Raw genomic sequence first — 15,602 nt, 5'->3', positions numbered from 1 at the left:
TACTATCTAGAGAATCTCTTTTATTTGGCAATAAAGTGCAAATGACTTTGACCATCCCAGCACTAATCTGACCCAATGACTCTTAAATTTTGATTTCATCTCACAGAACAAAACATTGTGTTTAAATTCTTGTGGGTAGCTATCCAGGGTCAATTTCTTACCGGTGTTCAAATCTTCTGTGAGATGCTATCACTTTTCTCTTAATGTTGCTGTCCCATTCTTTTGTACAGTATGCAAGAACAAATTTTAATACTTATGCCAATTTCTTTCCCAGTGTCCAGGTAGGACAACAATTAGAAAATATGTCATTGCTTATTGGATTGACAAGTCTTTCCATTTATGTGTCAGGTCTTCTCCAGTTGCAGCACTTGGTGGCCAAGGTCTAAGCAGACCTGGAATGAGCCATTACATGTTACATAATCATTCAAAAATGTATTTGAAGAGTACTACTATTTGACATAATTAATTTACTGGAAATGCTAATTGTTAGTAATATTGAGGAATAATTTTATACATGTAATAACTTAAATAAGAAATGTCATCCATAGGCTCATGTATTTGAATACCTACTCACTAGTTGATGGCATTAGTTTAGGATGTGGAGCCTTGACGGGGGACATAAACCACAGTGAGTGGGTTTGAATTTGTAGCCTTATCTCACTTATCTCTCAGTTTGCTCTCTCCTTTCTGCATATCTCTATCTCTATCTCTATCTATCTATCTATCTATCTATCTATCTATCTATCTATCTATCTATCTATCTGCAGATTGATGTGTCCTTTCTTAAGTTACCTGTGGTCAGAGAGCTTTATTATAATAATAGACTTAATGATCTTTTGGACAGAAATAGAAAATGGAGTCAATAGGAGACTTCAAACCTTCTAGGTTACCAGTCCCTATAAAGAGTGAGTATCAAACAGAGCAACAATGTCCCCTTTCTTCATCTTTCTTTCTCTCTGCCCAAGCAGTTTTATTGTTGTCCTGTTGCATGGCTCACACACTGACCACACCCTACTCTCTAACCCAGATAAACAGTAAATCCTGCCAAACAATCTAAGTCACGTGCCTCCGACTTCTGGTCACATAGTATAAGCCACATATTAACTAACCGTGAGACAATTTCAGGCTCCTGTTGTGTAGCCAACATTAATAAAATCTTAGCCTGAAAGTCATTTCATTTTCCTTATTTAAGATAAAGTCCTTTAGAGCCCAATTCTTCGATCATTTTGATCTGGTAAAAGTTCTTGTTGGCAACATACATGTAACAGAGGAACTGAAATAATATGGTGGTGACACTGAAATAGATTTTTTTCAGTTTGATTGAGATGGGTGTTATCAAAAATATTGCTACATGGTCATATACTTGCCTTTCTCATACTTTAAGGAAATATTTTGTAAAGGGAATAAAAAATCTTTTTCCTCTTGTGAACCAAGTTGGTTAAAGTAAGAAAAAAAATTAAACATCAAAGTTCTTGAATGTCCTCACAATTCCTCCATTCTCCCAAGTAATTTATTAATCAGGACAGGCAATAACATAGGCATAATCATGACACATTTCCTTTTAAGTAATTTGCCCATAGTAAGGGAGCCAGGTTTCTCATAACAGGCTTTGCAGTTCATTAAGTCACTTGAATAATTCCTAACTCAGCAATAATTGAGACATGTTTACTTCATTATTTTGTATGGGAAAATATAGTAGCTGAAGTTTTGTGTAGGTAACCATTAGAAGTAGCTGATTGTAGTTTAATGTCATTATGCAGGTGACGTCAGACACAAGATAAAATGAGGCCTGTCGTAGCAGGGAACAAAGTTTTGGAGAAGGAGAAGGGGAAGCAGACAAAAGGGAGAGGCAACATGGAGGCAGACATAAATGATCCATCACCATCCATCTCTACATAGATACAGGTTGTTATGAATATTTCTTAAGGGATGGATTTATATAGGTCAATTTATCTTATCTAGGTGAGTGGTTTATATATTTATCATTTGGTTATGAGTTTATTGTGTGGATGTATTATAGATTGAGAATTTAACATATAAATCTGATTGTTACGTTACAGTTTATTGAGGCATGATTTCACCCGATAGTTGGGAGTTTTTAATCTTAACTACCATGGGGCGGTTGCTGGGATATGGGCAGAGTCCATGGCAGGGAGCCACAATAGACCAACACATGCTGGACTTCTAGACCTGGAATTTTATTGGGTAGCTGGAACCAGAGAGTTGACAGCTAGTAGAGAGCCACTGGGAGAGATTCTAACCAGAGATAAATTATGATTAGTTCCATATGGCTGTTCAGTGCCAGAACTAACTCTAGGGACTAGCATGGCAAGGTGCCACGCTGGAATGGCTTGTGGACTGCCTGGGTCTGAGAGTACTTGGGGCAGCATGGAGCTGCTGAGATAAAAGTACCCCACAGTGCCATGTGGCCCAAAGGTGCCAGCACCAGCGTTGGAGGGAAAAAGGTTACCCTTTTAAAAATATTTACCAAAACATCTGATGTATCAAAATTAATTGATCTTGTCATTCAGAGGTTTAGAGAAACACAATTAGAATTAGGTACTGTGCATGCAAGCCCAAAGAGAGAAATTTTGGCTCATTTTCTGGAAACATCTTGAATTATGCCATAGTTAGAAAGTCCAGAAGTTTCCCATCATGTAGATCGCTATACATCTAAGTGATCAATAAATGGATAAAAGCATTACATCTTCTTTGAAAAATGGAAGGTTAGTACCTTGCTCCAAACTCCGGCTTGTTATTTCATTTTGAAACACACATTTATAGCAACACAACACATTCAACATATGAGGAAAATACTCTTAAGGCTGACCTTACAATGAGCCCCATACCTCCCTGGAAAACAGATTATTCTTCTGACCCTCCACATAGGGTTTCACATTGGAAAACCCTCAATTAATACATGCATATAATCATCTTCTTCAACTATCAATCATAAGTTTAATTTTTAAAATTCTATCCACACCAACAGTGTCTCTCTTCTTAGAAAGTGTCTTGATTAATGTGGTTCAACTGCTGCCTCCTAGATACATATACTATATCATTATCTAGCCATCTGTGTGCGACATCATTTGTATTAGTTCCGAAACTTTTTGGCTTCTCTCCCTAAGCTCTCAGTGGGTTATTTGACCCTTATGTGACTGGAGACAGAGACGCAAAGAACACTGGTCACATAAAAAGGATGCATAACTTCACAACAGTGACCTTTATGGGAGAGTATAAATGTTAATGCAAACTACAAATACCCCAAATATATTTTTCTTATTAGTTTTTGCGTCTTTCCTAAGAGTTGGCATAATTTCTGAGATAATATTTATCTGCTGTTGCTACTCAGTTTTAAGGTCCACATCAGACTTTTGCTCCCACTATCAGGAAGAATGTCCAGCTGGAGGATTTATTATTAAAATAGCTCTTTTCAACATTTTCTCATTGTGGAACTTCTATGATTTGCCTCTGTTGCTGTGGGTGCCAAGTCTTTCTTGGAAAAACCAAGTAGGAAGCTGAGTAGAAATACAATGATTTCCATTAAATATTTTTAAAGTCATGGTCACAAAACAACAAACCCCAAACCCACAGTGAAAAAATATTTGGTTTGTACTAGACAGCAGTTAAAAGATAATTTTTGGCTTATTCTTAGAGAACAGTGCGATGAACCTTAATGCACTGAAGGTGCAAATCTGCTCAAAACCCCTGGATTCTGCCTTGGCATCCATTCTACTGAAGTTTAGACATGAACTTATCAGAGCTGCCAAGTTTACGTATGCAATGCAATGGGTCCATATGGATACAGTTCACAATTTACTCTCTGAGAGAGGAGGTAGATTCTATTCTGGAAAACACAAACAAGCTTCATTAGGATCAAGGACAGAGAAATTTATTTTTCAGGGAACAGTGTTTAAAATGATTATAACATGGATAAAAATGTATTATTATAGCCAAATGGAAATTTCTATCCAATCATAAACTAAAACTGTAAATACATCTTAGTGCATAGAATGTCTATACATGAAAAATAGTCATAAAGCCATTATTTACCCATATTTCGAAATATATTATATAGTAGTTCAATAGCAATTTAATAAAAAATAACTCCTCTCTAACTAATAATCTCTTCAGTTTGTATGTTACAATGTGATATATTTCCTATCACATTTTCCCCACCTTATTGAAAATAGATATTTTTCCTCATGTAATATATTTTCATTCCAGTTTCTTTTCCTTCAATGTTTCCTAATTTATCTCATCTGTCTTGCATCACAGTTCCATTCCCTTTATGTCTTTCATTATTAAACAAATATGCTTCTAAGGGATAATAACAAAAAATAACAAATTAAAATATAAGACAGAACAAAACGAATCACATCAGAGTTGGATAAGACAAACTAGCAGAAGGAAAAGAGTCCCAGAAAAGTCCCAGGAATCAGAGCCCCACCAATTCCTGCCCTCAGGAATTCCATAAAAACACTAAACTGAAGACCATGATGTATACACAGAGGACCTGATGTAGACCTTTGCAGGGTCTGTTTATGCTGCCTCAGTCTCCGTGAGTTCCTATGAGCTTTATTCATGTTGCTTTACAGGTTCTTGTTTTCATGGTGTCCTCCATCTCTTTGGATTCTTACATTCTTTCTTCCTCCTCCTCCACAGGGTTCTTAGGAGAGGGTTTTGAAGGAGACATCCCATGTAGGACTGAGTGTTCCAGTTTCCCTCATCCTGTGCATAATGTCCAGCTGTGGTTCACCGTATTTGCTCTCATATCCCGTAGAAGAAGCTTCTCTGATGATGACATGCAAGGCACTGATCTTTCAGCGTAGTAGCATGTCATTAGGAGTCATTTTTATTACTATGTTTTGTTTGATTTAAAGACCAATAGTATTTGGTTTTACTCTAAAGTTCCTGAGTTATCTAGTCTCTGGCTCTTGGTCACCCACACAGTATGAGGTATGGGTTCCATCTCATGGAGTTGGCCTTAAGTCAAGTCACATATTGGTTGGTTACTCCCACAAACTCTATGCCATCTTTGCCCTAATAGTCTATTTGCACGTAGGATACCTGTAGGCTTAGATTTTTAAAGCCTACTTTAATAAGGGTTCTTTAACACTTTAACCTCCCTTCTAGTTCACCATCTACCAGAAGTCAAAAGTAACGGTTAATAGAGCAAAGGGGATGTGGACCTGTTTAGAAATAGTTCTGTGTGGTGATCCCAATCTTTGCTTATGGTGATCCCAATCTTATGGCTGGGTCTTGAAATAGTAACTCTAACCCACGGAATCTATGAGGGTGACACTAGTGAAGACTCCTAGTAATGGAGGGCAGGGCGCCAGAACTGTAGAACCCAGAACCAACAGCTCAGGGATGATACCACCCACAACAGGCTCTCCCACCCTTGATTACTAATTGAGAAAATGCCTTAGAGCTGAATCTCATGGAGGCATTTCCTCAAGGGAGGATACTTTCTCTGTGATAACTCCAACTTGTGTCAAGTTGACACACAAAACCAGCCAGCACACCAACTTGGTCATAAAATCAATCTACAGTTCATTATGCCTACAGGATGTGATGGGACCGAGCCTAGCATAATCAAGACCAGAAAGACTTCATCCAGCAACTAATGGAAGCAGGTGCAGAGTCCCACAGCCAAATATTAGGCAGAGATCTGGGAATACTACAGAGGAGAAGGAGGAAAGATTAAAACCAGAGGGATCAAGGACACAAGAGCTTGGTCCACAGAATCAACCAACAAATACTCAAGTGTGCTCACAGAAATCAGAGAATCTGTATGGGTTTGACTTCTATCCTCTGCTTATATGTTGTGATTGAGTGGCTTGGTGTTCTTATTGGCTTTCTAACAGTGAAAGTGGGGCAGTATCTGACTCTTTTGCTTGCCTTCAGGAATCCTTTTTTTCAAACTGGGTTACCTAGTCCAGCCTTGATGTAAGAATATGTACCTCATCTTATTGTAGTTTGTTATGCCATATTTGGTTATGATCCTGGAAGGACTGCTCTTTTCTGCTGGGAGGTAAAGGGGTAGTAAATCCAGGGGAAAGGGGAGTGGTGGTGAGAAACTTGGGGCAGGTAAAGGTAAAGGTAATTGTAGTCAGAATGCAGTCAGAAAAGAATAAATGAAAAGAAAAAAGAAAATGTTACATGATTTGCCTTTGAGAATACATTAAAAAACCATTGCTCCACAAAACATCATTTTTCTGACATGAGACAATTTGTGAGTGCATTATTAATAGAAAAGGGAAGACTGACCCCTCAAACAAAATATGTCTTAAGATACAATAGAAAGGATAATTACTACATTTCCTTGAAAATGAAGTGGCAACATTGATGGTTAGATAATAAATCAGCAACTTACCCTTTAGTTGGTTAATAGCCTGGACTTCCTGACTTTGGATGCATAGGCCTTATTCTTAAGTTACTAAGCTGAGACATAGAATACTTTTTCTTTTGATAGAATTACAGAAGTTCTTTTCTGGTCAGTTGGGCCAGGAACATTTAATAAATGTGTCAGTGTTTGTCTAAAGAAATGCCTAAAGCTGTCATAAATTCTGGCTAACTTAATAAATTATAATATTTACATATGATTAACAATCATATCACTTATAACTTCTACTTTTCTCATTTAAGCTAGCCAATCAACTAATCTTTAAGAAATCATTGGAGTGGGCCAAGGTGGCTCCTGACACTTATCCTAGGACTTGAGAATCTAAAGCAAGAGAATATTATGAGTTCGAGTCTAGCTTGGGCTAGAGAAACCTTGTTTCACTACCTTCCAGTCAAAAAACGTTTTGGGGAGCCACAGTAAATGTATACCAGGGGGGCAATCTCTCTCTCTCTCTCTCTCTCTGTGTGTGTGTGTGTGTGTGTGTGTGTGTGTGTGTGTGTGTGTGTGTGTATGTTTTAAATTCTGATGAACCAGTAGAGGGATGGAGACACCAACTACCTACAGAATTGGTCCTGTCTAAAAGAAATGCAAGGACACAGATGGAAGAGACTGAAAGAATGGCTGACCAGTGACCACCTCATTTTGACACCCATTCTATGGGCATCCACCAATCCCTCACATGGTTAATGCTGTTATGCTGTGCTTGCAGGCAGGAGCCTAGCATAGCAGTCCTCTGAGAGGCTCTACCCAGCAGCTGACTGAGACAGATGCAGATACCTACAGACAAACTTTGAACAGAGGTTGGGGACCCCTATGGAAGAGTTAGGGGGGGAATTGAAGATTCTCAAGGAGATGGCAACCTTTCAGGAAGACCAATAGTGTCAACAAACATGGACACCTGGAAGCACCTAGAGACTGAGACACTAACCAAAGAGCACACATGGGCTGGTCCAAGCGACACTCCCCACCACCAGCACATATGTAGGAGGGCAGTCTTGTCTGACCCCAGTGGAAGAGGATGCACTTAGTCCTTCAGAGACTTGAAGCACCAGGGTTGTGGGCTATAAAAGGGACTGTAGACTGTGCAGACTGTCTTAGCTTTAATGGAACAGAAAGCATCTCTAACACACCTGACTCATTCATTTCATTGGATAATCATTCGACGCTTTATTGTTTCTCACAGTGTAGAAAGTCCTGGTTCATTTGTCATTAGGGTGGATTTGGCAAATGTCAACTTATTTTTAAAATATATAAATTGATTAGCCTTAAAATTTAGTTAGAAAATGCTGAATTACATTTCTGAGTATATACAGTCCAGGTAGTACCCTGCCACTTTTCAATATGTTTAACAAAGCCTCTATGATCAATTTCTATTCTTGGCCCCCCAAAATCACAGACGCTCACTACCCCATATGAACAACCATGCCAACCAACCAGAGCTTCCAGGGATTAAGCCACTACCCAAAGACTATACATGAACTGACTCTGGGCTCCAACTGCATAGGTAACAATGAGTAGCCTAGTAAGAGCACCAGTGGAAGGGGAAGCCCTTGGTCCTGCCAAGACTGAACCCCCAGTGAACGGGATTGTTGGGGGGAGGGCGGTAATGGGGGGAGGATGGGGAGGGGAACACCGATAGAGAAGGGGAGGGGGTGGGGTTAGGTGGATGTTGGCCGGGAAACCGGGAAAGGGAATAACAATCAAAATGTAAATAAGAAATACCCAAGTTAATGAAGATGGAGGAAAAAACAAACAAACAAACAAACAAACAAAAACAGGTAGGACAAACGGTTAAAGGTGTGTGTGTGAGTTGAGCAGGGCGAGGGAGTGTCACTGTGTACTGAGTGCTGGGTTAGGCCACCATATAGGCTTCAGTTTGTCACACAAAGTTGTGTGTTTGCGAAGCATATTGCACTTCAACCATCGTGGCTTAGGCCTGATGATAAAAGGTCAGAGCTCTGACTGTTGTTTACTGTATGCTGCCTAGGCTGAAACCACAAAGTAGGAAGATATGGAGGCATTCCTGAAGATCGGTGAAAGGGAACTGAAAGTCAGAGAGGGTAAGCAACCTTCTCATGGCCCGCAGGTCTCTAATCGATAGGTTTAGCACACGGTCTGTTCTGTTTGCACGTCTTCTGCGACCGGAGTGGTGTGGGAATGGTCTTTCCCAGCTCGTGGATCTTGGGGATGGTGGATATTCTTACTGGATTTTATTAGTTCAACCTACCTCTCGTATCACTGCCTCCTGTCCCATTTTATCTGGGGCTTTTGAGGGTTTTGCCTATGATCAATAGTTTTAATTCTGTCTTTGTGTGGTTTTGTATTCTTTTGCATTTACTTATTTATTTAATTTACTCTGTCTCTATGTGTTTGTAAATATGTAAGTATGTAAGTGTGTGTGTTTCTTTTTTTGTATGGAGGTCAAAGGACAATCTGTGGGAGTTGGCTTCCTTTTTTCTTTTTTTTGAAAAAAATTTTATTAGATATATTTCTTTATTTACATTTCAAATGTTATTCCCTTTCCCAGTTTCCTGTCCATAATCCCCCATTCCTTCCTCCTCCCCCATATGGGTGTTCCCCCCATCCACTTCCCTTACCCCCCCCAACATTCCCCTGCATGGGGGGGTTCCCAACCTTGGGGCTTCTTTTTTGTAGAATGTGGAATGTGGGGTCCAGGGATTCAGTTTAGGTTGTCAGGCCAGTTCATCAGCCCTGAATTGTTTTTTAAATTACCCTGTTTTAAATGCCCTTTTCATTGGAAATTACTCAAGTCCTCTATGGAAATATTTAGCTATGCCTTTGACTTTGTTCCTCAGAATCCTGAGGAATGTTACAATGATATAAAATGTCCCGGAGAAGCTGCTATCAGCCCCCCAGATTTCTATTTCATTTCTGGGCTTAGTGTCTTCTCTGAGAATTAGTGCGCAGGGGGAACCACACACACCGTTTGTCTTTCAGGGAAGCAGAGGTTTAAATCATTTAGCCTGGGATCATGCTACCAGCTGTCTTTGTTCCCAGCATTCACCATTGACTTCACAATGTATAACCTTTTTGCAGGGGCATAATAGATTTATTAACTTTTTATTTACTCAAGAAGTGACACTGCCCTTTGTAACACAATTCTTCCATAGAACAGGTGATTTGGATGAAGTTTACATGCAATGTAAGCAGATGGTAAGTGGAAACATGGGAAAAAGGCAGAAAAGACACATTGTAGGTTATAAAAATAGACTGGTGCATTATCTCCCACATGCATTGCAGGTAAGTCCCATGGCTTCTTAATAACTTCCCTCTTCTTTTCTTCCCCAGGACTATTAACATTGGCACTACCAAGATATGAGCTAGATGTTTTTCTGTTGTGTAGGATAAAACTGTGTGCTGTATATCTAGCAGTACCCCTGGCTTCTATATCCTGCATGTAATATTCACCTTTAAGTTGTCACAAACTTGCTTCTAGATACAGCCGAATATTACCTGAGACAGCAGTTGGTTGAGCATCTTAGACCTATCAGCACACCTGGCTTTTCTGCCAGATTGTGACTCCCTTCTGATACAATAGGGCTGCTGGCATTTCTTTACCTGATGGCCATTCTCTCAGCTTGAGGGTGAATTTTGTTTCCTACACAACTGCCTCTTCTGCTTATGCAAAAGAGTAAACATGAGCAGGTGGTCCCTGTTTTATTGTATGATCCTTCCTACCTCTCAGTTTTTGAAGAACATCAAATTTAACGTGGCTTTTGATCACACTGTTAGGACTATCTCTAGGGTTTAAGCCTGAGACTTGTCCCACTGTTATCTTTGGACTGTCAGAGTTCAGTTGAAATAATAAGCCGTTGCTTTTTACCACTCCTGGTCTAGTTTTCACTAAATCTATTGGCAAATCTGTACTGTAATGTTTTTTATTTAAAAAAACCTTTCTCAGAAAATAATACAATCTCTTCTTATAATTTCCCCCCCAAAGAGTAGAATTTATTAAGCTGTGTGATAGCAAAATGTCATGAAAATTAATTTAGGAACTCCTTCCCTCATCCCATTTAGCAAATACTATATAATTCTGGGCTACAAAAGGCACTATTACATTTTATTAATTACTGACAGAAGGCAGTTGCAATCTGTTTGTTTGGTAGACCCTCTGAAACCTCACTCAGAGTTGTAGCGCTATGCTGCAAGGTCCGTGAACATTTTTTATTTTATTGAGTTCAAATTTCAGAGGAGACAACCATTAAAATTCCAATGGAGATCTGGGAATTTCCAAGAACTTTCCAATCAAGAATAAGAATGCAGTAATACAGTGAAGAAGACTGGAAACATTCTTCAAGAATTGACTGTGTATTCCAGGAACCAGTGCTATCCAGATTTCTGTGTGTTTTGTTTTTCTTGAGCCAAGGTTCCCCCAAAAGCCACCTGTGGATGGATTTTCTCTCAAATTTCTGCTACAAGCCAATATTGTGTGAAAAAAATCATGGTTGTCATGAGTCAGATTCTTCCAGAGCACAGGCAAGAATTCTCTGTTTATCAGAACTGTATTACCTAGTCTTCACAATAACCAGTCACTCAGTTCTGTTCTTATCCAATAGAAGTGCAACAAGGAGGTTTGCATATTAATTAGTCCAGTGTTAACTCAATTGTAGAGGTTGGATTTAGAATTTGGACCTGGATATCTGACTCTAGGAGCTGACCTTGTGCTACTTTTCACGTACTTGCCCCCTCCCCTGGAAAGTGGCATTCGTTACAAATTCTGCACCTGGGAATAATTCTCTAAAATACTGTTATCATTCAGAATTAGCATATTTCTCTATATCTGTTTCATATTTACATAATTTCTAGTTATAACTTTAATGGTTGTTTCTCTTGAACATTTCTTTAAGAGTTTCTCAGCCATCTGAATTTTCTCTTTTGAGGATTCTGTTTAGATCTGTACTCCATTTTTAAATGGAGTATTTGGTTTTTTTGACATCTAGTTTTATTTTGAGTATTTTTTACATATTTTGGATATTAGTACCCTGTTGCATGTGAGGGTGGTAAAAATCTTTTCCATCGGTAGGCTGCCACTTTGTCCAAATGCTGTAACCTCATTCAGAGTTCCAGTGCTATGCTGCAAGGTCCTGTCCTTTGCTGTTTATGTTTCTCAGTTTCCTGAGGTCCTATTTTTAGTTGTCGATTTTAGTACGTCTGCTAACAGTGTTGTAATCAGAAAGAATTTTCCTGTGCGAATGAGTTCAAGGCTATTCCCCACTTTTTCTTCAGTCAGGTTCAATGTATCTGGGTTTAAGAAGAGGATCCATTTGTAGTTGAGTTTTGTACAGGGTGATAAGTATTAATCTGTTTGAATTCCTCTACACTAAGTTATTCAGTTTGACCACGACTATTACGACGATTTTGCCTTTTATCTGGTGTATTTTTCTGGTTTCTTTATCAAAAGAATTTGTTCTTTCAAGATCTCTGAAGAATCGTGTTAGACATTTTTTTTTTTTTTACTATATTAGTTCAACTGATCCATGAGCATAAGAGATCCTTCTATTTTCTGATATTGTCTTCAATTTCTTTCTTTAATGACCTGAAGGTGATTCTTTGTGAAGATAAAAGAAATTAGTAAGTTGTAGGCATTTTATTAGCAAAATTTCAAATAATCCAAGAGAAATTGTGTGAGGCATATGTAACTACCTATTCAGAAAGTAACTCTTTATGCAATGAGAAGGAACACAAGAGGCTATTGATGAAGATTCTGCCATAACCTCTCTAAAGGATTTAGAGTGAGTAGACCTCATGAACAGTTTAAACATCTAGGTTAAAGAATGACATAGTTACCAGGTAGGAACATTATGTTGCAGCAGGTCCTTCAACCAAATCCTCTCCCTTGGATCTGCATGCACACAGCAAAGTCCTCTCTAATGGAATTTTATAAACTTCTCATGTTGACAATATTATAAATTGTTTTATGCATTTTAGAGAACACTGAGTAATACTTAAACTCTATATTCTTTATATAATTTATACTTGCTAGAGAATGAGAAATCTGCCATGTATTTGAACATTCATTTCAGTGAAATTACAATTCTGAAAACAAAACAAAATAAAGGGCTCCAAAATGGTGATTAGCCATACATAAAGGTATGCTTTTGTTAATAAAATCAAATCTTACAATCTTGGAGAAAAATTATTAGAGTAAGAAGCCACTGAGATTATGATACTGAATGAAAAAATAAAATTCTATGCATGTTATGACTCAGCATAATGATTTGTGTATTGAGCACAACATATTCAGAAGCAAATGGGTTGAAATGTTAATGTGATCTTTTTTTCCCACTGGGACACTGAATAAGACTTTTAAATTACTTTATCATTTTAAAAATATCTTCAAATATTTTTACAGTGGTCATGTACATAATTAAATAAATTCCAATATTAAAATTTTAGGTAAAATAATGTATTATTTTGTGTTATAAGAATGACTGTTTTTGCTGTGATATAGAATAACTTTGAAAATTGCAAAAGGATGTGTTTATTCCATGTTGTACATTAAAATGAAGTATTTTCTTCTAGATCGTTTCAAAAGAAAGATTTAGAAATGCATAGCATTCACTGAAATGTTTCCATACATAAAGGTGCTTGCCTTAAGTCTGATTGATGACTTACACTGGGTCTTGGGAACAGAGAACCGACTCCCACAAGTTCTCCTCTGATATCCCATGTGTGCCATGGTGTGTGTCCCCACAATAAATAAATGTAAAAAGATATAACTACCCATATTAAGTTATAGTTAAACCAAGCTTAAAAATATCTTCATGTAGGGCTAGAGAGAAGGCTCGGTGGTTAAGAGCACTGATTATTCTTCCAGAGACCCCTAAGTTCAATTCTCAGCAACCACATGGTGTCTCACAGCCCTCTTCTGGTGTGTCTGAAGACAGCAGCAGTGTATATACATAAAATAAATAAATACATCTTTAAAAAATATCTTCATGTCTAATCATGGTTTAATTAAAAATAAATCAGTATATGTTTTAAGTAATGAGGATGAAATATATTATGATAAATTTTTATTTCAAGATAAATACAACTTTGCTACAACTTCAATCAAACAACAGCTTAGAGATATAGATATACGTAACATATATAAAATATACATTTTTAGAACCATAAAACATACTTTATGATAAATCTGCTTAACAAAGACTATACATTTCTTAGATATGAAATTAAACTGATCCAACTAGGAAGACACAACTATCTGGGACAGAATCACAGCTTGACCAGCAGTTTGGCTTTGCGACTACAATAAGACATTATTCAGGTAAGCTGTTCTGTGGGACTGTTTGGCACATGGCTCTGAATTCTTAAGACACTGGCCGAATTTCACAAAGCATTTTGAAACTTGATGACTACTGTCTAGCAAGTCTTAACTGTGTTGTGTCAGGAACAATAATGTCATAGTCACTAGGAACTAAACAGATGGGTAGCTTCCTGGACCCTTAGAAACTCTTGACCTCCCATCTCCTTTTGATTGTCTACAGATTTAATAGCTTCTAAATACCTTCATGTGGTAATCAAAAGTAACAGAATTGAGAGGGGACTGGAGACATTACGTTTTTGCTAGTACACCTCCTCCCTAACCCCCAAATCCATACAGCCACTCAATTTCTGACATTGTCCTTAAAGCAGTTATTCAGTCAACAAAAAAAGGCGGTTAACAGTGGCTTTGCTCCAATTTGTTCTAAAGGGGAAAAAAGCTTTTGTTTCCCACTTTTGAAGACGTGTACAGTCCACTGAGTGCTTTCTCTGCTTCAACCCTGAAAGGATTGCTGGAGGTTGAACACTCCTTCGGTAGTGAGTGAGCTGCTTAGCCTAAATGGTCCTCTGGCTTCTGCTGTCAGGAAATCACTTCACTTGCAGGCTTTGAACCCTCTCACTCCACTTCAAAAAAAGATGCAGACTTTTTGGCAGATGAACTCATGTTATCTGAAGGGCGGTAGGAAAGAGTGCTCATTTTTGTTGACAAGCCTGCGTGTGACTTGGCCGTTGGGGGAATGTATTTCAGAAGCTGGAGGAAATATTTTTTAAATTTTTTCCCCAGAAAGCCATAAAACAGAGGATTCAGGCAATTGTTAAAATAAGCTATGCAGATGGTGATGGGCATAGCGGTATCCACAATGTCAGCAATTTCACAGTCACGGATAACGCCCAGCTGAATGAGCACATCCAGAAAAGTGAATATTTGGTGGGGAACCCAGGAAAAGAAGAAGAAAAGCACAATCGCCATAATTATCCTAAAGATGTCATCATTTCTTGGCGTGTTCTTCTGAATTTTATAAGCCTTCTTTAGGGCTTTCCAAATAAGAGTATAGCTAGTGAGAATGATAAGGAAAGGGAACACAAAGCCCAGAATGTTCTTTGTTAGACCCAGTCCGATGGGGAGTGTTGAGTTCTGAGATTCATAATGAAAAGCACAAACTGTGATATTGGTGTTCTCGATGAAATATACGTTTCGGTAGATGACGGCTGGCAAACTGGCCAAGCCAGCCATTAGCCAGATGATGATGCAGGTGACTTTGGCCACCAGCATCGTGCGGCGGAGGCGAGACTTCATTGGGTGGACAATGGCCAGGTAGCGATCGATGCTGAGACACGTGAGCAGGAACACACTGGCATAGAGATTGAAACTGACGCTGGCAGAAGCGATCTTACATAGGTGGTTGCCGAAGGGCCACCGGTATTCCATAGCGGTATAGACTGCCCACAGTGGCAAAGTCAACAAAAAGCATAAATCAGCCAGGGCAAGATTCAGAAGAAAAACACTGGCCACAGTCTTTAGCTTCATGTAAAAGTAAATGACAATCACCACCAAGCTGTTTCCAAATATTCCCACCACAAAGATGATGCTGTAGAGGGTAGGGATCATGACAAATATGTAATTGTGCCTGCCAGCCTTGGGGCAGTCATCTTGGATTCTTTTAATTCCATCTTCAGTAGAGGAGTTAAGGATCATGTCTCTTTTGGAGAGGTGAATTGGTCTCTGACACTATTTAAAATGCACCTGGAGAAAACAAAGATTCTTTTTAAAAGTGTAATTATCAGTTACAAATAAGCAATTTTAATTCTCAATCACAATTCTAGTAATTCAACTTTAGTCTTTGGGGGAAAACGTTATAAATCTGTGTAGGTTGGCAAACACTAGCTTCCAAGTTGATTAATAACA

The 15,602-nt window shown here is 38.4% G+C and overlaps 1 protein-coding gene across 1 annotated transcript; it reads right to left on the bottom strand.

Moving 5' to 3' along the window:
- Nucleotides 1-14,312: 14,312 nt before the first annotated feature.
- Agtr1 (angiotensin II receptor type 1) lies at nt 14,313-15,392 on the bottom strand. The gene has a single exon (XM_032896798.1). It carries the CDS (start codon nt 15,390-15,392, stop codon nt 14,313-14,315), a length of 1,080 nt encoding a protein of 359 aa, XP_032752689.1.
- Nucleotides 15,393-15,602: the final 210 nt, after the last annotated feature.

Source organism: Rattus rattus, chromosome 3 (assembly GCF_011064425.1).
Source record: "Rattus rattus isolate New Zealand chromosome 3, Rrattus_CSIRO_v1, whole genome shotgun sequence".
Classification (NCBI taxonomy): Eukaryota; Metazoa; Chordata; class Mammalia; order Rodentia; family Muridae; genus Rattus; species Rattus rattus.
The sequence above is the reverse complement of the archived record's forward strand: the minus strand, read 5'-3'. Positions and strand labels throughout refer to the sequence as shown.